This window comes from Narcine bancroftii, chromosome 5 (assembly GCF_036971445.1).
Source record: "Narcine bancroftii isolate sNarBan1 chromosome 5, sNarBan1.hap1, whole genome shotgun sequence".
Taxonomy (NCBI): Eukaryota; Metazoa; Chordata; class Chondrichthyes; order Torpediniformes; family Narcinidae; genus Narcine; species Narcine bancroftii.
Window position 1 is genome coordinate 80,432,737 of NC_091473.1, and position 25,787 is coordinate 80,458,523.

Genomic DNA, 25,787 nt, shown 5'->3' on the forward strand with positions numbered 1-25,787 from the left:
GTCTTCATTGTTGGGGTCTTTCATGGCTTGGTTCAGCATCATGCTGAAGAAGATTGAAAAGAGGGTTGGTGCGAGAACACAGCCTTGCTTCACGCCATTGTTAATGGAGAAGGGTTCAGAGAGTTCTGATGCGCCTGCAAGCTCACACCAAGACACAAGAGAAACTTGTCCGTGAACTACTCTTTGCAGACGATGCCGCTTTAGTTGCCCATTCAGAGGCAGCTCTTCAGCGCTTGACGTCCTGCTTTGCGGAAACTGCCAAAATGTTTGGCCTGGAAGTCAGCCTGAAGAAAACTGAGGTCCTCCATCAGCCAGCTCCCCACCATGACTACCAGCCCCCCCACATCTCCATCGGGCACACAAAACTCAAAACGGTCAACCAATTTACCTATCTCGGCTGCACCATTTCATCAGATGCAAGGATCGACAATGAGATAGACAACAGACTCGCCAAGGCAAATAGCGCCTTTGGAAGACTACACAAAAGAGTCTGGAAAAACAACCAACTGAAAAACCTCACAAAGATAAGCGTATACAGAGCCGTTGTCATACCCACACTCCTGTTCGGCTCCGAATCATGGGTCCTCTACCGGCATCACCTACGGCTCCTAGAACGCTTCCACCAGCGTTGTCTCCGCTCCATCCTCAACATCCATTGGAGCGCTTTCATCCCTAACGTCGAAGTACTCGAGATGGCAGACGTCGACAGCATCGAGTCCACGCTGCTGAAGATCCAGCTGCGCTGGATGGGTCACGTCTCCAGAATGGAGGACCATCGCCTTCCCAAGATCGTGTTATATGGCGAGCTCTCCACTGGCCACCGTGACAGAGGTGCACCAAAGAAAAGGTACAAGGACTGCCTAAAGAAATCTCTTGGTGCCTGCCACATTGACCACCGCCAGTGGGCTGATAACGCCTCAAACCGTGCATCTTGGCGCCTCATAGTTTGGCGGGCAGCAACCTCCTTTGAAGAAGACCGCAGAGCCCACCTCACTGACAAAAGGCAAAGGAGGAAAAACCCAACACCCAACCCCAACTAACCAATTTTTCCCTGCAGACGCTGCAACCGTGTCTGCCTGTCCCGCATCGGACTTGTCAGCCACAAACGAGCCTGCAGCTGATGTGGACTTTTACCCCCTCCATAAATCTTCGTCCGCGAAGCCAAGCCAAAGAAAGAAGAAGGTCTATAAGAGGACAGCATTGGCGGATCCTTGTCTTTTTTTGAGTATTGTTATGATTGCTGTGAAAAAGGATTCTAGGAAGGTTTGGATCTCCATTGCCTGGTCCACCACCTCCATGTAAAGGGTCATCAATAGATCTTTAAACTCTTTATAGAACTCAGGTGGAAACCCATCTTGCCCTGGAGACTTGTTAGTTTGCAGTGAGCTCAATGCTTTACCTATCTCTTTCTCTTTAAAGGGAAGATCTAATCCATCTTTTACTCTGGGTCTAAACTTGGCAGTTCTAATTTAGCCATGAAGCTCGTTAGTTTTAACTGAACCTCCCGTCAGTTCTGATTTATAAAGAGGTTCATAAAATTTCATGAAGGTCTCATTAATCTCTTTTGGTTTATATGAGATCCTGCTACTCCCAGTTTGATTTGCATTGATCGTTCTTAAGGTCTGTTCCGTCCTCAGCTGCCAAGAGAGGACTTTGTGGGCTCTCTCCTCCAATTCATAGTATTTTTGTTTTGACCGAATTATGGTTTTTTCCAGACAAAATGTTTGTAATGTATTGCACTTCAATTTCTCACTTGTTGGAGCCCTGTAATGGTCCTCTGAGCCTGAATTTTGGAAGTCCTTTTCTAGGTAAGTAACCTCTTGTTCTAATTCATCTACCTCCCTCATAATTTTTTTAACTGTTTTAGTGTTCCCAATTATCTGGTCTCTGAAGTACGCTTTGAGAGTATCCCATACAAGAAATGTGTCTGGAGTAGAGGCACAGTTGGTATCACAGAACATATCTATCTGTGCTCTTATAACAATACAAAATTCCGGGCTCTTTAATAGCAATGTATTAATATACCACCTATATACCATATCCTGCTTATCTGGCATTTCTATTGTTAATAATAGGGGTGAATGGTCTGAGAGGAGCCTCGCTGTGTACTCAACCTCCATGATTCTACCCTCTACGTGGGCTGAAGCCGGGAAAAAAAATCTATTCTAGAGTAGGAGTTGTGTTGTTTTGAATAGGAGTAGTCCCTCTCCCTGGGATTCTTCTGCCTCCAAACATCTATCAGATTCAGCTCCTTCATACAACCGATGGTAGCCCTTGCTGCCTTTGTTTTAGATATTTTCTTAGTCGATTTATCTAAGACAGGGTCCAGACAAAAGTTAAAGTCCCCCCCACCCCCAACCAAAATGTTTTCCTTTCCCTCTGCCAATTTTAGGAAAGTATCTTGTATAAATTTTTCATCATCGAAATTTGGGGCATAAACCTTAACTAAGGTCCAGGATTCTGAATATATCTGACAGTGTTACATTACAAATCTCCCTGTTTTATATGTAGTCACATACTACACTCTCATCGAAACACTATTACCTATCAGGATTGCTACCTTTCCCCCCCCCCCCATCCCTTACCTTTGAGCCAAATAAGGAGGCTATTACCTAACCCACCCATCCCCTCATCCCCTCTTTAGCTTTTGGTGCTCCCGCTCCATTAGATGCCTTTCTTGGAGAAAGGCCAGATCGGCCACCATTTTTTTAATGTGTGGCAAGACTCTTTTCCTCTTCACTCTCCCATTCAAACCGTTAACATCAAATCTAACGTATTTTATACTCTTAGCCATTGTGCCAGGGATTTCCAGACTGGTGCCTCCACTGTACCTCCACTGCCCTATTTTCACCATCCGTCCACCCTTCTTTCTTTAGCCCTCTGCTCCCGCTCGCCAACCCTGTGACCAACCCTGGAAAAACTAAACAAACACAAAGACAACCGAACCAAAAATAAAATCCAACTAGAAAAGAAAACTGGGAAAAACAACAACAATAACCCCTAGCATTATCACAATCCCTGACCCTTCACCATATTCCCTTATCCTATCCCTCATTCTCCTCCTCCTCTCCCAGTGGTCTTTGCTCTCCTGCCACCACCACATCCTTCCATTACTCAGTCCCTGTGATCCGCGTCTCTCCCTCCCACCTTCCTACCCTACCCCCACCCCAGAGTTCTCCTAAATTCCTTTTTCCATTCCCGTTTCACATTCATAATTTTTTTAACCTATGTTTGGGCCCAGATGTTTAGCAATTTACAGCAACTATTTATAATGTCTTGACTAGTCCCCACGTTTGCTCTTGTTTTTCTTTTTCTTTCCCACCCTCTCCCCCTCCCCCCAAAAAAAGTTCTGACAGTTCTTGAGTAAACTGTTGTGCCTTACTCATTTCTGAGTTTTTAAAAAACTTGTGTTTCCCCCCCCCCAGTCTTAGAACTGGCTCAAACTCCTTTTCTTCACTTTAAAAGTGTCAGACTAATATCAGGGCAGAAAAATATCTTGTCCCCCTCTATTTCCATCAGCCCCCCTCTTTTCCTTGTTCCAGCTGCTGCCCCCATGTTTTTCTCCCTATCCTGGTAGCGCACCAGTTTTATTAGGATCGAGCAAGGTTTCTGCCCAGGTCCTGACTTTGGAAGGGGTGTCAGACTCGCCCCCTCCACCTCTACCTTTTCCCCAGTACTTTGGGGATTCATTTCTGGAAGAATCTTCCCTCAGCACCATTAACTTTGATATTGTTCCTGTGACTGTAATTCTCCAGGGCATCTAGCTTCCCCAGACTCGCTCTCTTTCCCTTACCAGGGATCTAACTCACCCTCTACCCTGCTTAACCTGTCTTCATTTGCTCCCCACCCTATCTTCCATCTCCGTGTGATGGTCCCTTGCATTTCTTTAATTTCTGACCCAAGTCCTGGGCTCTCTTTTCCACTGCTCAAAATAGTCTGCTCTCCATATGTCCCTGGGTCGCCCACATGCCTCTCAGGGAGGGCTCGAGTGTTCTTTACTGAGTACCCGGCCTCATGGTATCTGCCATTACTGCAGTTGCCACCTCCATCTCCCTCGCAGTCCTCTTCCTCCTCACTGATCTCGCCACTATTGCTGCTGCTTGTCGTGTCCCTGGACCCGACCCGGGACCACTTTGGGTTCACCGCCCCACAGTTTGAGTCCTTCCCCGCTGTTACTGCTTTTGGTAGTTGTAGCACAAGTGCAGGCATCGCATTCAGCACAGGGGCATCAGACATGGCACTCTCGCTGCGGGAGGAATGTCCCGAGTCACCCCCTCTCCCCATGTCGTTTCCCGGGGCTCCTTTCACCTGTTTGACAGTCCAGGGTGGTATTGCCTGTTTGATCTCTGCTCTTCTTCCGGGCGGGCTCCATTGAAGCCTGGGCGATGGCTTCCTCCACGGGTCTCAAAGTGGCCCTGCCATTTTCTTCTCCATGAGGCACCATGATACGGTCCTCTGACTTTGGGACTAAATCCTTGTCATTTTTTGCTGTCCGTTTGTTTTTCTTTGTCATTTTCTTATTCCTAGTGTCATCCCACACCTCTAGGAATCATTCTGGCACTTATTTTGTTGGGTTTTTTTGTGAGCTCTGGGGTTCTGCCTCTTCTTATTCCCCTCACATCACATGACCCTGAATCCTTATCCTTGTTCTTTATTGGTTTTTGGGTACCCAGTTCTTGCTTTGCATTCTCAGTTTTAGTAGCTCTGCCATTATCTGTAATGTTATCATCAGTCTTCATCCAAACTTCAGAATTAGCAGTTAGCATAACATTATTAATGCGCCAGCGACCCGGGTTCGAATCTGGTGCTAACTATAAGGAGTTTGTACATTCTCCCCATGTCTACATGGGTTTCCTCTAACCTTTCAAAAAAATTGGAGTTTTAAGTTTAAATTTTAAAAAATCTCTGCCTATTAACTATTTTTTTTTGTTTTGAAAACCTACCTCCACCAGTGATTTGGCCATTTATTCTTGTTTCGACATCAAAGTTTGCCTTATTCACTTGTTAAATGTCTTCTGGCATTTCATTATATTTAAAGGGTACTGTTGCAATGTTGTTAAAAGTAGTTGCAAAGTAGAAATTATACTGAACTGTCAGATTTTTCCAGTGGTCTCAAATGGCTTATAGTTCTGACTTTGGTATTATTTTCATTACCTTTCATATGTCCTTTCATTCCCTGGATCTCAATACTGATAATTATAACACTCAAAGAATTTATGATCAGTAGTGAAATTGTGCACTACTATCAAAGATTTAACAACTTCCTGCACACCGGCCTGATGTTTTTCTTAACTTGGGTTGCTGGGTTGCTGTTAGCACGTAGTTTAGAGGGATCATTAGCAATGAATACAATATTACCTCATGTTACAACAATCTAATATCCCTACATCCCCTGCCTGTTTGTATTACTTTTTTTCATGCCCCTTAAAATTTGCTTTCGGATCTGCTTCCAGCACATCCCATAGCAGTGCATTCCACACATCTATCATTTTGTGTGTGCTTTTTTAATCTTGCTTTAAAAATCTCTTTTTAAACTCCCACCCCTTCCCCCACCCAACAACCTCCCTCTTGGTTTAAATCTATGCCCTCTACTATTTGTCATTTTCACCTAGGGGAAAAAAGCCTCTGACACTCTCTTTGCTCTCAAAATTCTATATGCATATATCAGGTCACCCCTAAGCTTCAAATGCTCCAGTGAAAATAATCCAAATGTATCCAACCTCTCCTTGTAGCTAATCCAGGCAGCATTCTGCACCCACTCCAAAGCTTCATGTCTTTTTTTGTAATATGGCAACCAGAAATGTGGCTTACCTGTAGTTTTATACAGCTGCAACATGAATTCATAACTTTTGTATACTCAATGCTCTAATCAATAAAGGTAAGTATGCCATACACATTTTTTTACCCTATCCACTTGTGCTGCCTATTTCAGGACTTGCATCCTAAGATTCTTCTTTACATCAATGTTGCTTAGAGTTCTGTCATTTGTTTAGATTAAATTCCACCTGCCCTTCTCCCTGTCACAACCTCTTCTTGATGCAACCTTCAGGTAGAAGACACAGAAACCTAAAGTCCAGTATCTCTATGTTCAAGAAAAATTTTTATCCAAATGATTTTGAGCTCTTAAACTTCCCCATTTCACCCTAGCCCTCACCATAAAATACTCTGGCACCACAAAAAGATCTATCTTCCTCATCGGAAGACCATAGTCAGTATGAATTGGAAACAATTTCTCCTCCTCACTAATCATCAACCATCTCAAGGATGCATGCTTAGCCTTCTGCTCTACTCACTAAACACCCATGACAGACAATGCCAGGCACAATTCCAATGCTATCTACAAATTTGCCGATGACGCCACAATTGTTGGCAGCATTATAAACAGCAATGAGGAAGCGTACAGGAGGGGGATAGATCAGCTTGTTGAGTGGTGTCATGCCAACAACCTTGCGCTCAATGTTAGCTAAACCAAGGAGTTGATTGTAGACTTCAGGGAGCAGTCAGGGAATACGACCCAGTCCTCCTCGAAGGCTCAGTAGTGGAGAGAGTCCAGAACTTCAAATTCCTGGTTGTCAACATATCTGAGAATCTGTCCTGGAGCATCCTCGTCACGTCAATGCAATTATTAAGAAGTCTTGCTAGCGGCTATACTTTGTGAGGTGTTTTAAGAGATTCAGTATGTCACTGAAGACTCTCAAACTTCTACAGGTGTACTGTGGAGAGCACTCTGGCTGGTTGTCTCACCTTCTGATATGGAGGTGCCAACTTCCAGGACAAGAAAAAACTCCAGAGGGTTGTTAACTCAGTCTGCAATGTCACAGGCACCAGACTTCACTCCATCGAGGACAGTGTCTTAAAAAAGCAGCCTCTATTCTCAAAGTCCCCCGCTACCCTGGCCATGCCCTCTTCACTCTGCTACTATCAGGGAAAAGGTACAGGAATCTAAAGGCGACCACTCAGCAGCACGAGGCCAGTTTTCCCCCTTGTGCCATCAGATTCCTGAATAATCAATGAACAAAGACACTGCTTCACTTTTTTGTGCACTTTTTTAAATTTATTGTTGAAAAGTGGTGTTATATGAATTTTTCACTGTGATGCTGCCACAAACTATTGAATTTCGTGACTTGTTAATGACAATAAAAATTCTGATTTTTCTATCCAACCCCATTTTGAATCCAATCTCCCAAGTCACCCATCATTGGTATTGTTAAAATGCAGGTGTTGCACAAAAATATAAAGTTTCACAAAAAAAAACAAGCTTTAGTTCACTAATGTCTGGCCTTTCATCTTGATCCCTGATGTAGGGTTGCACTTTAGTTTTTGAAATAATTAAGTTACAATTTGTATAATGAAACACAATTGAAGTGGAATAAATGATGTCATTCTTTATCTTTAACATATTTGTTAATGTTCCTTCAAAGGTGACTAGGCTTTTCATTACACTGATCAAAGAAGGTTTTTAGTATATTTTCAAAGCTAATTAAACTAATTTAGTTAAGGGATATTTGAAGAGACTAATCATAGCTGTTTTCATTTCCTATCTTGTAAAAAAAATGGAACAAAGCAATGCCATCTTAACATGGATTTGGACTTTTTGACATGTTTATTATTGTTAATGTGCACATAAGTATAAATGAAACAATTGTTATGTAAAAAGGGTCTTTTTAATTATTACATGACTTGTTGTTTTAAAGGTTAGATGATATGAAAATTCATTCAAGGTCTCCATCTCAGCCATTCAGGTAACCAAGTGTGTTTATGTTTATAATCTTTCTGGCTTAAGTACATTATTAAATAATTATAGAACAGGTAAACTTGAAACTGAGCTAGTTTTGCACAATGGAAAAGTTTGTAAATGCACATTTAAAATCCCCTAAAAATATGAATAATAGGACATCTATAGTTATTGAATTTCTTGTTATCTTATTAATTGCCCCACAAGTATACCTTGTATTCCTTCAACAATGTCTGCAAGTTGGATTTTAGATGAAGTAAGCAAAACTCTGCAAATCAAATCTTTGTGTGCAGCTTTTTTTATTGTATGGTATCAAACCTCAATTTACAAAGGAATATTTACAATCAATTACAATTCTACTGCACGCTACACTAGAGTGAAAAGCTTGAATCACAGCCACGTTCAATTTGCATAAAACATTTTGAAATAGGAAAATGTTCATAATTGCTTGAAGCAAAATCAGAAAGTTTGTATTGAGTTAAGGGAATAATGAAGAGCTTGATTGAAGATGTAGTTTTTAAAGCATTGGTTCTCAACCTTTTTATTTCGACTCACATACCTCTTTAAGTATTCCTTATGCCACAGGTTCTCTGTGATTAGTAAGGGATTGTTTAAGGTGGTATGAGGGTGGAAAGAAAAAGTTTGAAAACCATTGTTTTAATCGAACCTGATTGCATAGTTTCATAACTCCAAAGGAAATGGGCCAAAATGACAATTTTTCCTCAAACAAAATATTACAGTAACAATTGGGTCCAGAGCAATGATTCTCAACCTTCCCTTCCCACTTACATACCATCTTAAGCAATCCCTTACTAATCACAGAGCACTTCTGGCATAGGGATTACTTAAAGTGGTATGTGAGTCGAAAGAAAAAGGTTGAGAACCACTTTTAAAGGAAGGGCTTTCAGCTTTTTGGGATCCAAACACTGGAATTTCCAACTTGAATATCTCTGTCTTTCTTTCTGAGGGTATGGTTGCCAATGGGCCACAAAGCAAGAGATGCACAAGATGCTAGACTGAATTCATATGCCAGAGAAAAGTCAGATCATTTGGAAATTGGGGTGTTAGTAGGAAGGGAATCACTATGGGTCAAAAGCATTTGGAAGTGCATCAGCATTGGTTAACGTGTAAATTAAGCTCAGATTCATGGAGATTGACTAATATAGGCATGACATTCTTTTATGCCCCTTGGATAAGGTTCTCTTTTTTTAAACTTTATTCATGGATTTTCTCAACACAAGAGGTTTATAAAAACATAAGAAATAGGAGCCATCCAACCCATCGAGCCTGCTCCGCCATTCAATAAGATCATGGCTGATCTGATCATTGACTCAACTCCACCTACCTGCCTTTTCCCCATATCCCTTAATTCCTTTTTATGTAAAAATCTATCTCACGGAACCTTAAATATGTTTAATGAAATATCCTCAACCGCATCCCTGGGTAGAGAATTCCACAGATTCACTACTTTCTGGGAAAAACAGCTTTTCCTCATCTCTGACTTAATCTACTCCCCTAAATCTTGAGGCTGTGTCCCTATTTCTGATCTCACCTACCAGTTAAAACAATTTTCTTGTCTCTATCTCATCTATCCCTTTCATAATTTTATATGTTTCGATAAGATATCCTCTCATTCTTCTGAATTTGAGTTGACTATAATTTCAGACAATTTAGTCTCTCCTTGTAGGTCAACCCCCTCATCTCTGGGATCAACCTGGTGAACATCCTCTGGACTGCCTGCAAGGCCAGTATATTCTTCCTCAAATATGGAGACCAGAACTGCACACAGTACTCCAGGTGCAGCCTCACCGGTACCTTGTACAGTTGCAGCATGACCTCCCTGCTTTTGAATTCAATTCCTCCAGTGATGAAGGCCAACATTCCATTTGCCATCTTAATAACCTGTTGTACCTGCACCCCAACATTTTGTGATTCATGCACAAGCATTCCCAAGTCCTTCAGCATGACAGAATGCTGCAGTTTTTCACCATTTAAATAATAATCTGCTCTTCTATTTTTTCTACCAAAGTGGATGACTTTGCATTTACTAACATTGTACTCCATCTGCCAGACCTTCGCCCACTCACCTAACTTAACTATATCCTTCTGCAACCTCTCCACATCCTCTGTACAATTTGCTTTTTCACTCAATTTAGTATCATCCACAAACTTGGCTACACTAAACTCTGTCCCCTCTTCAAAATTATCAATATAAATGATGAACAGCTGTGGGCCCAACACTGATCCCTGCAGCACCCCACATACTACTGTCTGCCAATCAGAAAAACACTCATTTATTCCAACTCTCTGCCTTCTGTCAGTTAACCAATCCTCAATTCATGCCAATATACATCCACTGACTCCATTCATCTGTATCTTATTGATGTCTCTTGTGCGGCACCTTATCAAACGCCTTCTGGAAATCCAAATATTCAGTGTCAACCTGTTCCCCTCCATCTACCACACCTATTATATCCTCAAAGAACTCGAGCAAGTTTGTCAAACAAGACCTGCCCTTCATTCTAAATGCCTCGCTATTTCATCTTTAATGACAGCTTCAAGCATTTTCCAAACTACAGACATTGAGCTAACTGACTGATAGTTACCTATCCTCTGCCTACATCCATTTTTAAAAAGTGGCGTGACATATGCTGTCTTCTAATCTGCCAGGACCTGCCCAGAATTCAGAGAATTCTGGTAAATGACTATCAATGCATCAACTATAATTCCCGCCACTTCCCTGGGATGCATCCCATCAAGACCATGGGATTTGTCCGCTTTCAGTCCCATTAGTTTGCTCATCACTATCTCTTTTATAACAATAATTTTATTGAGGCCCTCACCTCTGATCCCTATCACCACTGGACGTGTCTTCCACTGTAAAGACTGACCAGTACCGTGTGGTTGGGTGAATGTTGGGCTGGCCAAAGTCCAAGTAGGCTGGTTTCAACCAGGCAAGTGTGAAAGTCTCTTCCCTGCCGCCAATGTCCAAAACACAGGTGGAGCTGTTGTGTCTGAGAACGTGGTATGATCCCTCGTAGGGCCGCTATAGAGGTGGCCAGTGAGCCCCACACTGAACAAACATGTATTTACAGACAGTAAAATTCTTTGGGATGTAAGTGTTTGGCCATGGGGTCTAGGTTTGGGGTGGGGGGGATGGTCAGGGTACCTAGGCGCTCGCATGGTTGGGACAATGTGGTTGCCGGGGGCTCCCCCAAGTCCTCAGGGGCCATCATAAATTCACCCGGTATAACTAGGGGTGCGCCATAGACTAACTCAGCAGAGGATGCCTTGAGGTCCTCCTTGGGTGCAGTGTGGTTGCCTAACAGGACCCAAGGGAATTCATCATCCCAGTTAGATTCGGTAGGCCATGCCGTAAAGGCTGCCTTAAGGTGTCTGTGGAACCTCACCACCAACCCGTTGGCCTATGTGTGATAGCTGTGGTGAGGTGGAGTTGTGTTCCCCAGGGCGGGGGCTGGCAGTCCATAGACTGGAAGTGAATTGGGCCCCCCTGACTGATGTAAGGTGTTTGGAGACACTGAAATGCGCTACCCAAATGTTGAGTAAAGTCCGTGAGCATGCTTCTGTGGAAGCCTCTGATAGTGGCACTGCCTCTGGCCATCCAGTCGACCATTGTGAGAAGGGAACACCTCTGGATACGGGTAGGGGCTCTACAATGTCAATGCGCATATGGCTGAAGCGGCGTTGTGCTGGCTCGAATGTCTATGGTGGAGCTTTAATATGAGTCTGGATTTTGGAGGACTGGCACTTAGTACAAATCCTGGCCCACAGGACGACCTCTTTGCAGAGGCTATGCTAGACATACCTGTTTGCCACCATTTTGACTGTAGTCTTGATGGCGTGGTGAGCCAAGTTCTGGACCGAGTCGAAAACCCACCTCTTCCATTCAACCGGAACGACAGAGCGAGATTTACCCATCAAGGGGTCGCAGAGCAGCGTGCAATTGCCAGGGGCAATCTGAATGTTCTCCAGTTGTAAGCCGGTGAGAGCTGTCCAGTACGCAGGAATGTCAGGGTCTGCTTGCTGCGTATCAGCCAGGGCTGTGTAGTCGATGCCCAGGGTAGGGGCCTGCACCGCCAAGATGGTCGGATTGGATAGGGCGTCGGCACCACATTAGATTTTTCAGCTATGTGTTCAACATCTGTTGTAAATTTGGAAATGTGGGACAGGTGTTGCTGTTGCCTTGCTGACCACGGATCTGACACATTACTGAAGGTGGAGGAAAGAGGTTTGTGGTCTGTGTAAATTTTGAAATTCCTACCCTCCTGGAAGTAATGAAAGTGCCGAATTGCCAGATATAAGGCTCACAGTTTTCTATTAAAGGCACTGTACTTGAGCCCTGGTGGCCTGAGATGTTTTCTGAAAAAGGCCAGCAGTTGCCACGTCCATTCACCAGTTGCTCAAGTACATCCCTGATCGCTGTGCTGGAGGTGTCTGTCGTGAGTGTGGTCGGGGCATCTGTCCGCAGGTGTATGAGGAGTCCTGCCATGAGGGGAAAGAGTGGGCTCATGATGCGGGCAACTGCAGTTACGAAGCAGTGATAAAATTTGACCATACCTGCAAACTCTTGTAGTCCCTTCACTGTCAATGGCCTGGGGAAAGAGCGAGTAGCATCTACCTTAGTGGGTAGTGGTCTGGCTCCTTGTAGGTCGATACAATGGCCTAGGAAGTCAATAGTCTCTCAGCCAAACTGGCACTTGGCCGGGTTGATGGTTAGGCCAAAATCGCTTAGCCTGGAGAATAATTGTTTTAAGTGGGTGGCATGCTCATTGTGGATGTAGCTGGCAATTAAAATGTCATTGAGGAAGACGAAGGCAAAATACATATCTCGGCCCACTGCATCCTTCAACCGCTGGAAAGTCTGAGCCGCATTTTTTAGGACTGTCAGAGCGCCGCACATTGCTGAGTTTCTCCATCTATTTGAACTCGTCCCTTGCTAGGTTGAGTTTCTCGGGGGGAGACGCCGCACCCTGGTGTGAAGAGGAGGGGGGGCCCTCTAATGATTTGGGTTCTGCTGAATGGAAGTGAGACATGGTGACGGAGGTGAATTCTACTAGGACCCAAGTGAATTCGTTGTCGGCATTATTCACAGTGCAGGTGGGGGCTGGTGAGTGTCTGGGTGTGCACCAGCCGGTGCCCTTTGATATCAACTACGAGTGAGTTGGCCCACAGGAAATTTGCACCCATTGATGGTTGTTGCATGGCCACCACTGTAAACTTCCAAGTGAATTGGCTGTACCCGAAGCGTAGGGGAATGCTGCGGGTGCCGACTTTTTGAATGTTGGAGCCGTTTGCCACTCAGAGCTTCCCGCCCACTTTGCCGCAGCAGGCATCCAGGCTGGTCAAGGGAATGATGCTCTATTGTACCCCAGTGTTTATCAAGAAACATTAGCCCGACAGGGCGTCTTGAATGTGTAGCAGGCTATGCAGTTGGCCGGTTGTCGCAGCCATTAACGATGGCTGGCCTGGGTGTTTCCCTGGAATCCGCAGGGGTGTGGCATTGACGGGCCTCGGAACCCCACCTTCAATGATAGAAACAGTATTGCTGCTGGGGCGTGGCATTTGGTTGGCCAGTCAGTTGGTGGTCTTCCTGGCTGGGCACTGATGACATGGTGTTGTCACCTCGAGCAAAGCGCAGGTGTCCCTCTTCGCCGCCCATAACAGGTCTGCTCGGGCAGCCACCTTCCTGGGGTCATCAAAGTCTTCCTCCATGATGAGCAGTCGGATGTCCTTGGGCAGCTCTCCAGGAAGATCCGCTGGAACAGCGGGTAGGAGGTGTGGCCATCGTTGAGAGTGATGATGTCGCTCGTGAGGGCGAAAGGGGCCCTGACCCCTAAACCGTTGATATGCAACACTGCTCGCACTTTGAGAGCCTGAAAGTGCAGGTTAACAGCTCTTTGATGCCCACATACCTTCCTTGTTCCAGGGGGCGCTGGAGGATGTTGATGATACAGGCAGCGGTGTTCTGATTGAGGGTGCTGACTATGTGGTAGTAGCATGTGTCATTGGCGGAGATCCATTGAATGGCGAACTGCGCCTCGGATTGCTGGAACCACATCCATGGTTGCAACGTCCAGAAGCCAGGCAGCTTCAATGCTACGGCATTGATTGCAGGTTGCTCGTAAATCTTCGGGTCCAAAATGCCGTTTGGACCAGTCGGGGTCACCATTGTAGTGAGGTTGCTACGGCTACAGCTAGAGCTACATAATGGCTCTCGGATATAGCCCTAAGGCTGTAGCTTGAATCCACAAGAGAAGAAAGACACACACACTTCAGTCAAGTGTATTCGACACTGGGTTTATTCATTGGCAGCTCTGCTTTTTATAGTCAACTTGGCCGCCTCACCACCAGGGCGTGGCTTGAGCGGGCCAGCTGCCGATTGGTTACCTCGGATGCCCGGGCCCCGATTGGCCCCCCTGCAATCCACTGGTGGTGATTGGCCAGTTTCACTGCTCCTCCGACAGCCTATGAAAACAGGTCTTTTAACCACGCAATGCTTGGTCAGTTGCTGCATTCGACAGCCATTTCCTGTGTCCGCCTGACGCAAAGGCCACTACATTACTACATTTTCTAACGCCAAGTGTATTTTTACTTGCTGGCTGGAAATTACTTCTGTGAATTTTATGAAGTTATGCTGTATTTTGTTCTACTGAAATTATTGTCATCTAACTCTTTCCTGTTGCTAATAGGAAACTATTTGATACTTGGCTCAATTATCTTGTGTAGATTTTCATCCACTTTATTTATTCCAACCTCTACATTTATAGCAATGTTAAATGCTTTTGGCTTGTCATGAGTTGCGATTTATGCAACATAATTATAGTAAGGTAGTTGGTGTAATTATGTGGCAAAAATAAAAATAAGGCTGAGGACAACCTTGCTTCCAGTGAGGTAAGGCCAGGTAAGATCCTTTATTTAAATTGGGAGTAGGTAATGGAGTCAGCTAAGGCAGTGGAGTGTTCTGATTGTGGGATTTGGGAAATCTGGAACAGCACAATTGTCCCTGATGACTACACCTGCAAAAGGTGTGTCCAGCTGCAGCTCCTGACCAACAGAGTTAAGAAACTGGAGCTAGATGAACTTCGGACCATTTGGGAGGCAGAGGCAGTAATAGGCAGGAGCTTCAGGGAGACAGTCACCCGCAAAAGTCAGGAAGCAGGTAGCTGGGTAACTGTCATGAGGGGGAAGGAGAATAGACAAAGAGCAGAGCACCCCTGTGGCCATTCCCATCATCAATAAGTATACTGTTTTGGATACTGTTGTAGTGGTCATGTCACTGGCAAAGTCTGGACCCTCAGCTCAGAAAGGAAGGAGGGAAAAGAGGAGAACAGTAGTTATAGGGGATTCAATAGTTAGGGGGAGAGATTCTGTGGGAGAGAGCGAGAATCCCAGATGGTCTGTTGCCTTCCTGTTCCTAGGGTCCCCAATATCTCGGATCAAGTTCTTTGGCATTCTCAGAAGGGAGTGTGAGCAGCCAGATGTCGTGATTCACGTAGGGACCAATGACGTGGGTAGGAAGGATAGAAGGTCCTGCAAAGAGAGTTTAAGAGCGTTAGGAGCAAAGTTGAAGGACAGGATCTCCAGGGTAATCTCCTGCGCCATATGCTAGTGAGGCTAGAAATAGGAAGTTAATGCAGCTAAATACATGGTGAAAGAGATGGTGCAGGAGGGAGGACTTCATGTTTCTGTAAAGTTAAAGCTCTGTTTCAAGGAAGATGGGACGGTTTGCACCTGAACCGGAGGGGGAATAGCATCCTTGCAGGTAGGTTTTCTAGATTGAGCTAAGTTTGCAGGGAGATGGGAACCAGAGTGTTAGAGTAGATAGTGGAGGAAGATAAAGGTCATGTGAGGACTGCATATATAGATAAATATGAAAGGTTTACATGATAAGAATGTTCTCAGGTGTATTTATTTCAAATGCAAGGAGTATTGTCGGAAAGGCAGACAACCTTAGGGCGTGGATTGGCATGTAGGATTTTGACATTATTGCTATTAGTGAGACTTAGTTGCAGGAGGGACAGGACTGGCAGCTCAATGTTCCGAGGTTCCATTATTTCAGACGTGATAGAGGGGAAGGAATAAAAGAGAGAGGAATGGCATTGCTGTCATGGAAAATATTACAGCTGTGTTTAGACAGGACAGCCCAAAGGGCTTGTCTACAAAGGCCATATGGGTGGAGCTGTGGGATGGGAAAGGTGTGACCACACTGATAGGGTTGTATTATAGACCACTCAATAAATAGAGAGAATTGGAGCACATCTGTAGTGATAGCAGACCGATGTAAGAAGCAGAACATTGTGATAGTAGGAGATTTTAACTTTCCAAATATTAACTGGGACTCCCATACTGTAAAAGGGCTGGATGGCTTGGAGTTTATAAAATGTGTTCAGGAAAGTTTTCTAAATCAATATATAGAGGCATCAACAAGAGAGGATGCAATACTTGATCTCTTATTAGGGAACCAAATAAGTCAGGTGACAGAAGTACATGTAGACTAACATTTTGGGTCCAGTGATCATAATGTCATTAGATTCAATTTAATTAGGATAAGGGTAGGTCTAGTCCTCGAGTTGAGATTCTAAATTGGAGAAAGGCCAATTTTGTGGAAATGAGAAAGGATCGAGGAAGAGTGGATTGGGAGAAGTTGTTTTCTAGCAAGGATGTGTTTAGTAAGTGAAAGGTCTTCAAAGGGGACATTTGGAGAGTGAAGAGTTTGCATGTTCCTGTCAGGATTAAAGACAAAGTTTATAGGCACAGGGAACCCTGGTTTTCAACGGATATTGACGATATGGTTAAGAGAGAGAGGTGTATAGCTGCTTTGGGCAGATAATGTGAAGGTAAACCCGAAAGGTTTCTCAAGTATATTAAAAGTAAAAGGATAGTAAGGGACAAAATTGGTCCCCTGGAAGATCAGAATGATTGTCTATGGAGCCTCACTAGTTGGGGGAAATCTTAAACAGTTTTTTTGCATCAGTATTTACTCAGGAAGCTGGTATAGTATATAAAGATGGAAGGGAAACAAGCAGTAGTGGCATGGAACGAATAGAGATTAAAGAGGAGGAGGTGCTTGCTACCTTACAGCGAATAAAGGTAGATAAATCCCCAGGATAGTCAGCTGGCTTTGTGCGTGTAAGGTCATGTTTAACAAATCTTGGAGTTATTTTAGGTTATCCAGAAAGTGGATATTGTTTACATGGACTCAGGGCCTCTAGCATATGTTATAAAGGGGCCCTAAATTTTAAAAAAAAGCACATCAATTTTAAACTTAAATTTTTTACTTGCATAGTAAAGTAATTATTTTTTTCATTTTCAGCCAGATAATATGACAAACATTAATTACTGAGTTAAAATAATAACCCCAATTAATGGTGATAATTGGCTAGAATCGCTAAGCTTAAGCCAGTCATTCATAAAAGTTGAAAGCAAGTACAGAATTACTGAATCAGAATTGGTAGCTTGCAAGCATTAAAAACACTAGGCTCTTGAAAATGCTGGGCCCATAGCATATGTGACTTTTGCTGCCGTAGTTAATCCAGCATTGCATGGACTTGATAAAGGCCTTTGTCAAGGTGTTGGCTTAGACAAGTTGAGCAGAAGGGTCTGTTTCTGTACTGCAAAACTATGATTTTATCCTCATCCTTTTATCCACTTGGAATAGTTGATTTTAATTGGAGGTGTTCTTTTATGCCATGATTAATGTGGATATGCTACCCATCTGATTACAGTAAAATCCCCTACAGAGATTGTGGATGCTGGATATGTGAATTTTCCAGTTGACTGAGATATATTCTTACAAATCCTCATTAATACACCTGCATTAAGAATACACAGTTTAAAAGAAAAAAGACAGTGCAAAATATAGTCATTTGAAAAGAATCAGTATTGTAGTCCTTAATTATGTAAAGTTCACTTTAATCAGGTAATTCCCATAACTTACAAAATTTAAATTCGAACCCTGCTTGCTGGCACTGCTGCAGTGTCACACTAACTGCTACACTAACAGTGCAGCCATCATAATTAACCTCCCCTTCCCCAAATTTACAGATAAAGCCTTATTAATATACATAATACCAATAAAGAAAAAAGACTCTTACTAGGCAGGGATAGGGAAACAATTTGGGAGTGTCACCCTAGTGGCAAGCGGTATCGGCCGGCTCATCATCCTGAGCAGTGCCATGTTATTCAAACACAAATTTATTGACATTATTAACTTTATTGAAACTTTATTCAAATAGCTGCTGTTGGCAGGGTATGGCCGGGGTGCTCCGCTGGCTCGGTGTTTGCTCCCATTTTCACTAAGGGGTTGTGTGTTGTTTCAGAGAACATTTACTTTAACAATCTTAAGCAGTATTTATTTATTTATTTATTTTCATTTTATTTATTTACTTCCTTTTTTGCCAGTTTGTTGGGTTTCCGGTTGTTTGAATTCCAGATACCAGAGATTTTACTGTATCTTTTAAATCAAAATATATGGAATACTGGCAGGTTGCTAAGATGGTGGTAATTAAATGCCTTTATCAATTATACAGAGATTTTTCTGGCATGAGAAGAACTGCACCCAAATGTTGACAATACACTGCGTTTACTTGCAGCAGTTGAAAGAGGGAACATCACTTGAATCTTGTAAAAAGATGTGCAGTGCTTCTCAAGAGTTCAGAATAGCTGTAAAGCATTTTGGGAAATGAGGATTTCAGAAATGTAGTCATTGTTGTAACATTGAAAATGAAGTTGCCAGGGTAAGATCCATAAGTAACTAAATGATAATTTGCCTGATTGTTTACTTCTAAATATACAAATAATTATGGTGAGGTATTGGTTCACCCAGCTTTAAGGATTTTATTGTTTTGAAAATTCTAATTCTATTCAATGAATTGATGTTCACTTTGTTCTTATGGCTCCTTTATTTCAAAGATTGAAACATCTTTAGTGTTCAGAAAACAAATGCATTTAATCACATAGAAAATATTTTCTGCTTCTGTTTTATGATTGTAATTGAAGCCAGTTTAATTGTGTGGCCATGTTTTAACAGAGTGAATTATTCAAGTACTGGCCAAGGATCAATGTCACCCTTGAAATCATCAAAGATTTCATTTACTTCTGCAAGTCCTCGAAGAATTGGCAGAAGCCCCCAACCCATAAACAATAGTAACAAAAGGTGAAACTTTTTTGTGTTTTTAAAAAGATAATGTTTATGATCTTGAACATTTAATTATATAAATACACTAGTTAAGGGAAATAGATTTTATTTTAAACAAATGCAAATTTACTTCCAATCTAAGATGAATTTAAAAAGATTATTTACCAATATAAAATATTGTTTTTATGTGGAATATGGTATACCACTTAATTATTCACAATATCAAGATGAACAATACTGCAGAAAGATTTCAGCTTCAGTTGTTGATCTTTCTTGGTCATTTCCCGTGAGAATGTCCTTAATAATAAGGACATTTTATTACTTTAGTATCTCAGGCCTAAAAGGGGGGCACTGAAGGAAAGATTTGGGAACCTAGTGGCCTTCCTTTATTGGTGTCAAATGTCTTCATTTATAACCAGATGAGAACATGGTTGAGTTGGGCTTCAAAAGTACTAATGACTTATTGATAGCTCTTACCAAGGCCTACATAGAGTGTGGCTAAATTGGTAAATGTAGCAAGGGTATCTGCATAGTTGTTAAAAAGAAAGTGAATTATTGTGTAATTGAGATTTGTTTGAAGGTCTTAAAAATTTATACATCAAAAAGTGTGTAGTGGCATTTTTTTTCTGGATGAAAGCTTGCTTTCTTTTACGCAATGTGAGAGGAATTGTCCAAATGAAATGGGACGATCATCATTAACCCTGCCTCTGCAGATTTTCAGTAGTCTGGTTTTTCTTGTTACAATAACTATTCACTGCATATGGATGCTTGTATAAAACATATATTTAAATACTTAGAATTAATGATATACAAAATGTTGGAAGTGGAGTTGTTTTTCAATCATAATGAAAATTGTTCATGATTCATATTTATTGATTATATCATGAGAAATGTTCTATATTTTTATCTTTTTCTCAACTTGTTTTTGGTAAGGTTGTGTGTTCGGTTTAATATTTTTAGAGTAACTTCAAATTTTTACAAGCAACTAATGTACTATTCCAGGGTTATTTTGATATATATTTTTAAAAGTTTATTACTGTACGCACGTAATAGTTGATACCATATAAAAATTGACTCCCGCCCCCGTTTTTGGCTGCAAAATCTGGTATTTTCCATATACTATATAGCGTGTTAAAATCAACCCCCTCCCCCCCCCCCCCCCTATTTTTGGCCCTGGCCACCAGTGTTCTCTCGAAGCCATGTGCGTGTGCACAAAGGAAATTGGTGTGCACGTCTGCACACACAGCTTAGAGGGAACACAGCCACCCACCCATCTGAGCTCCCAACACCCCGACCGCAGACTCTTACTGAGGCCACAGCCACCCGCCCATCCAAGCTCCCGACACGTCAGCCACCTGTCCATCCAAGCTCCCAACATCTCACGGAATTACCACATGGTCCCAGCCACCTGCCCACTCATCTGAACCCCAAATGATGCCGGTACTTAATGGGGGTCAAAAGTAGTATACATATAATAGTGACCCCCTACATTTCTACCTTAAAAATTGGTCCACAAAATTCAACTATTACTCGTGTATATACAGTAGGTAAGATTTCTATTCCATTTGTTGGTATCTAATTCCAGTTAATCTGACATGGGTGTTCTTCAGTAGTCTTCAATTCGAACAACTTATTGTAGCTTTGATTTTCCCATGATTTAAGTTTATTACTGTACGCACGTAATAGTAATTGGATTGTTCATCACATCATAATTTGTTGCACTAAACACAGAAGAATGCATTAAAGAAAACTCTAAAACTTAAAAAAATCACTTTTGGAATATGATTTTACATTTCCAAATATTTATTTTGCCCTTAAATTTTGCAATGCAAGAGATGGATATTCTTTGAATCATTCGAGATCATGTCAATACAACTTTTGTATTGACATGATCTCCAGCTATTCTGTTTCTTTCTAGACCAGAGAGTATGAATTGTCATAATGTGACAGTTGAAGTGGTAAGATTTAACACCTAAAAATGTTTTCTCACTAAGTTATTGAATTTGATTACACTTCTAAGCTTAAAATGTCTATATGACCTTGTTTTAGCATATGAAAGTTGCATTAATTTTTCATGTGGCGTGCATTTTTTTGTTTGTCATCATTGATTTTTTCGTGTATGTTGTGCCCTATTTTCCTCATTGTCTGTTTCCCATTTAGCTTCTGCATAAACTCTAGGCTGGGTAATTCACTAGGGAATCTGTATGCTGCCTCTGATGAACCTGACCACATCATGACATCAACTCCTCGGACAAGTTTTACAGCTGGTTATTCCTCCAACCATCCATATAACAACTCGCAGATTCCTGTGAGATTTTACCAAGAACTGAACAACAACTACAACAGTGGCACCACCTGCAGCATCCCCATCTCTACTTGTTCCCGTCCGAAAGATGATTACATCTGTAGAACCACCTTTGGTGGCCTCAGTCCTGGTACCATGCGATACCTAAGTCGTTCACACCCCGTAAGTCTACATCCTCTTGTGCTTTACAAGCCGTCCTAAAGGGTGTTTTTTGTTTATTCCGTTTATTGAGATAAAATGGAATCTTGTACATGGAGTAACTAACGTAGTACAGTAAAAGTCCTAAAATCCGAACTGCTCAGGGATTGGGATAGTCTGGATTCTTGGGCAGTACTTTTAAAATTCAAATTTAAGGAGAATAAACAGGTAAATTTTGATAGTTTATGAATAGAACGTTTTTTTTGATAAAATACAAAGTATAAAAAATATTTTTTCTTACATTTCCGCGACTTCCACGTGATCACTCGCTGCCGCTGTTCATCTGTGGCACCTACACACGCACACACGAGAAGTCCAGATTCTCAGGTGGTCAGGATTTCTCGCATCGGGAGTTTTAGACTTTTACTGTACTATTTGGTTTGAATTATAATTTTATTTGTAAATTATTTGCTGATGTTAAAAGTTTGTACGGAACATTTTTATTAGAATTCTTAAGTTTATGATTGCCCAGAAACAACTACAGATCCAACTGAAGTCAAATACTCAACTGAAATTAGGCTCACTGATCGATATGGAGCAGCCAGTCACCTGAAATGTAATTTAAATCTACCCCTTTAGAGGAATGGTGCTTTTAGGCAGATTTTAGAGGGAAAAGGAATAATCATCTGACTTCTCTGACAGTATATTCTGTTCTGTTCATTACATTTAATTTTTTTCAGATCTTTTTAATAAAATAAATTAAATTGTATTTTACCCTTTAACTTACCACCCCCCCCCCCCCCCCCATCAGCTCAATTTAAATAATTTAATCAACATTTTACATGTATCTCCTACATTGGTTTGCATTTGCATTAGTTAATTACCTTTCCAGACTGATGATCAAGCATGACAGCCTAAATGTGCTAACCAGGAGCAAATTGCATTTCAGAGACCAATTCAATACTGTAACGTGGGGAAAAAGTATCTGCCATTAAATTGTCAATTTACCTTGTTTCGCTGTCTCCTGCAGATGAAGTTTTGATCAAATAAGTATGTCATTCACATTCCAAAAAAAACATGGTAACCAGTTCACTTATAAAACAATAATGTTCTTGGATTAACTGCTTCAATCCACTGGAATTTTTTGATATGATAACCATTCTCTTCCTGCCTCCATTATTTATATGTGCATGTCTTCAACCTTGTGGTAAGCATGAGTGCCATGATCTCTTCCAGGTATAAGGCCAAACAGCTCATTCTCAGTCATAATTTTGACTAACATATTAGTAACTTGGCTTTTAAATGCTATTTATGCAGCACTTTGATTTCAAAGTTGAGATTTAGTCATTAGAAATGATTGGAAATGTGAGTTGAGTTCTTTGATAACTTCTGGCCCAAAGTTTTTGCATTATTTAATTAAGCATCATCTTGTATAGAATTATAAATATCTTACATTATTACCACTTTATTCATATACCTTTATTATGCTAGTTCAAAGCAACTCAGACACTTGAATTAGAAGAAGCGATAGTAGTTAATATTGTGTAATTAACACAGAAAACGTCTGTGCTTCGAAAGAGTTGTTCAACAATTTGACATTGAACCTCATAAGGAGGTGTTAAGGACTAAATGCTTGGTCAAAAGGTTAGATTTTGGAGAATGTCTTGAGAGAAACTGGCAGTGAGATTTCATCTGGCTTGTATTACGAAGGGCTGAGGCCCAAATCACGATCCCTGCTGTCCCAACACATTAGAGTTAGTCATCACAAAAATATGAAGCATTTGCCCGAGTGGTCAGCAGGGTAGCACTTCCAATGTAGACATTAATACCCACAAGTTTAAGTGAGTGAGGCTTAGCAAGGTCGACTGGACTAGGAACAATTTTGCCGACAGGAAAAGGTGGTTATCTGATATTTGTTAAATTTTGTGTTGATATTTGATCTGAAATGTATCAAGTTGAAAGATAAGATCCTGTTTTTAAATTTTAAAACAGCATGGTACAGACCACTTCAGCCCACGAGTTCATCCCACCCAATTTACACTCAATTAACCTGCACCCCCAGTACGTTTCAAACAGTGGGAGGAAACCAGAGCCCCCAGGGAAAACCCACGTAGACACAGGGAGAATGTATTGTTATGAGTCCAGAGGACCCCAAATCCCAGCAACAATAGAAATTCACCAAGACAAATGGTTACTTAATTTTATTTAAACATAAAAACAGGATCAAACTTTAACTTATTACTATTAACTTGACCCCCTTCTAATTCTAAGCGCACATGTGTATATGTTCAGGAAAGTTCTTTGATTCACAATCCAATCTCACACCTCCAAATTCACCGGTATCAAGCAATTCTTATACTGTGCACAGAATTTAACATTTATTTCTGGTTACCACTCAGGAAGGTTCTAGTTGGTTTCAGAGAGATTGGCTGCTTGTTGAACACACACAAACTGATTTCCTCCAATCAGCCACTTCAGTGTCTTGCTGAAGAAACTTGCCCCATTGTGGGTTTTCCAAACAGTAACCTCTTCTCCCAGGTCACCAACAAGAGTTCCTCTTGTTTCCCTTATTTCATGAGAAACACTCTAGCCAGCCATTTCCTCTTGTAAGGACTACAAGGGTTTTGAACAGGCTGAACTCAGAACTCACATCCTGTCTTCAAAATGGGGTTTTCAACAAGCCTGCCAGCTTACCATGTTGCAACCTCAAAAGCCACTTCAGAACTCATTTCTCTCTTTCTCTCTCTCCAAAGAATCACGTATTTTTTCTCTTTGTTTGCAAAACCATATGACCCCTTTTAGAATAGCAAACTGCAACCAGACAGATTGCTGGCACTGGAATCAGTTTCCTGAGCCTGGTCATCTGTTGCTTTAAAGACAATAGTCCATTTATTCCCCAACATCAGTCCAATTAACACCTACTTGTGAAGACTCCATAAACATTCAAAGTTTCTCTAAAGTCACTGTGGACATGATGTCTTTGCTTATGCATAGCTCTTACATTTCAAATGAGATGTCTTTTGTGAAATGTTAATGTCTGTTTGTGAAGTGACCTACACTAATCCCCCATAATCTATCTCTTAAAGACATATTTATATATAATATAAAATATAATATAACCTGTAACAGTACAAACTCCTTACAGACAGCGTGTAATTCAAACCCCAATCTCAATCGTTGGCACCGTAAAGGCATTGTGCTAACAGCTACATCAACCGTGCAGCCCAATATTCCTCATGCTTACATTGGCATCTCTAGGATATTGTAAGAGACCAAAAATGGAGAAGTGTAAGTAGGATAGAAAATTATGGGCTGTCCCCGGGTTACAAATGCCCAACTTGTAACCAACAAGCTTTCATAATAGTATTACATTCAAAATTACAATGTACACACATGCATTCATTCCTACAAATGGCAGAACTGGTTTCCTCTCTCCACTTTTAGTAATTGTTCTTTGTTATCAGTATTTTATGTTTATGATTTATTCATTACAATACTGTGACAGTATAGTTACCAAATTGAGCATTTTTTGAGTATTTTCTGACTTGTGGACAAAATTGACCTTGATGTATGTATCCACTATCCAACAAACCACATTGTTAGCCCTAAATATAGTACATTACAATGTATAGATATTGTCTGTGGGTGTTTTTGTGTGTTGCATTGGATTTGTTGGAGAGTTATTAGACTTTCCTGTAATCTCAAATGAAATGTTAATGTTCTTAGCTGAGGTATTTTTCTTTTGCAGTCACTTCAGTCTGAGTATGTTCAGTACTAAAGCATCACTACTCCTCAGAAAATGGAAATATTGTGGCTGAAAAAGCAAGCAAACTGAAGTGAAGACTAATCTTCTTGGGCTAGAAACTAGGGAACCTTTTAAGAATTTGTAAAGGGCCAGTAATTGCTGCATTACATCAACCTTTATTTTAAGACATTGTAAAGGGCCAGTAATTGGGAGCTGATAAATCAGTGTTGCTGAACTACAATGTTCTAGATGGTGACCAATTCTCCTTTCTGTTGCACTGTTAAAAATGACAATTTAACTAACATGAGCTGACAAGTGAAACCTGGCAGCTGATTGTCAGCAAATAAGGCAAGAGTTTGGGTTCTTGTAAATCACCCCACAAGATCCTAAATAAAAACATTAAGTTTAGGAGTATAATAATCCTCCAATGCTTCTATTACACCACGTAAATAATTTACAAAGGTGCCTTATAGCAAGGGCACACAGAAGAGGGTTCTGTACATCTTCCACAGCCTTAAACAGTAACCCAGTTGCAGTGCTGATAGTAAGATATGGTTTTGCAATCTTAGGTCATGAAAACTATTGAGTTTCAGTATTAGCCATCACCTGCACTTCCCTGAACTCATTGCATATTATCCCCAGTTCTAGCCAAGCTGTTGAAGGGAGCATTTTATGTCAAAGTGTGCTCCATCTTATGCAGAAGAAG

At 41.5% G+C, this 25,787-nt stretch overlaps 1 protein-coding gene across 5 annotated transcripts in view; it reads left to right on the plus strand.

Annotated features, from left to right (window-relative positions):
- Positions 1-25,322, plus strand: part of cdc14ab (cell division cycle 14Ab) — a 153,746-nt gene extending 128,424 nt beyond the window's left edge. For all 5 annotated transcript variants that reach the window (XM_069938000.1, XM_069937999.1, XM_069938003.1 and 2 more), the window contains 4 exons: positions 7,695-7,742; positions 18,786-18,911; positions 21,054-21,360; positions 25,085-25,322. In XM_069938000.1, coding sequence (XP_069794101.1) covers positions 7,695-7,742; positions 18,786-18,911; positions 21,054-21,360; positions 25,085-25,114 — 511 coding nt within the window. In that variant the 3' untranslated portion in view covers positions 25,115-25,322. The remainder of the gene's footprint in view (positions 1-7,694; positions 7,743-18,785; positions 18,912-21,053; positions 21,361-25,084) is intronic.
- Positions 25,323-25,787: the final 465 nt, after the last annotated feature.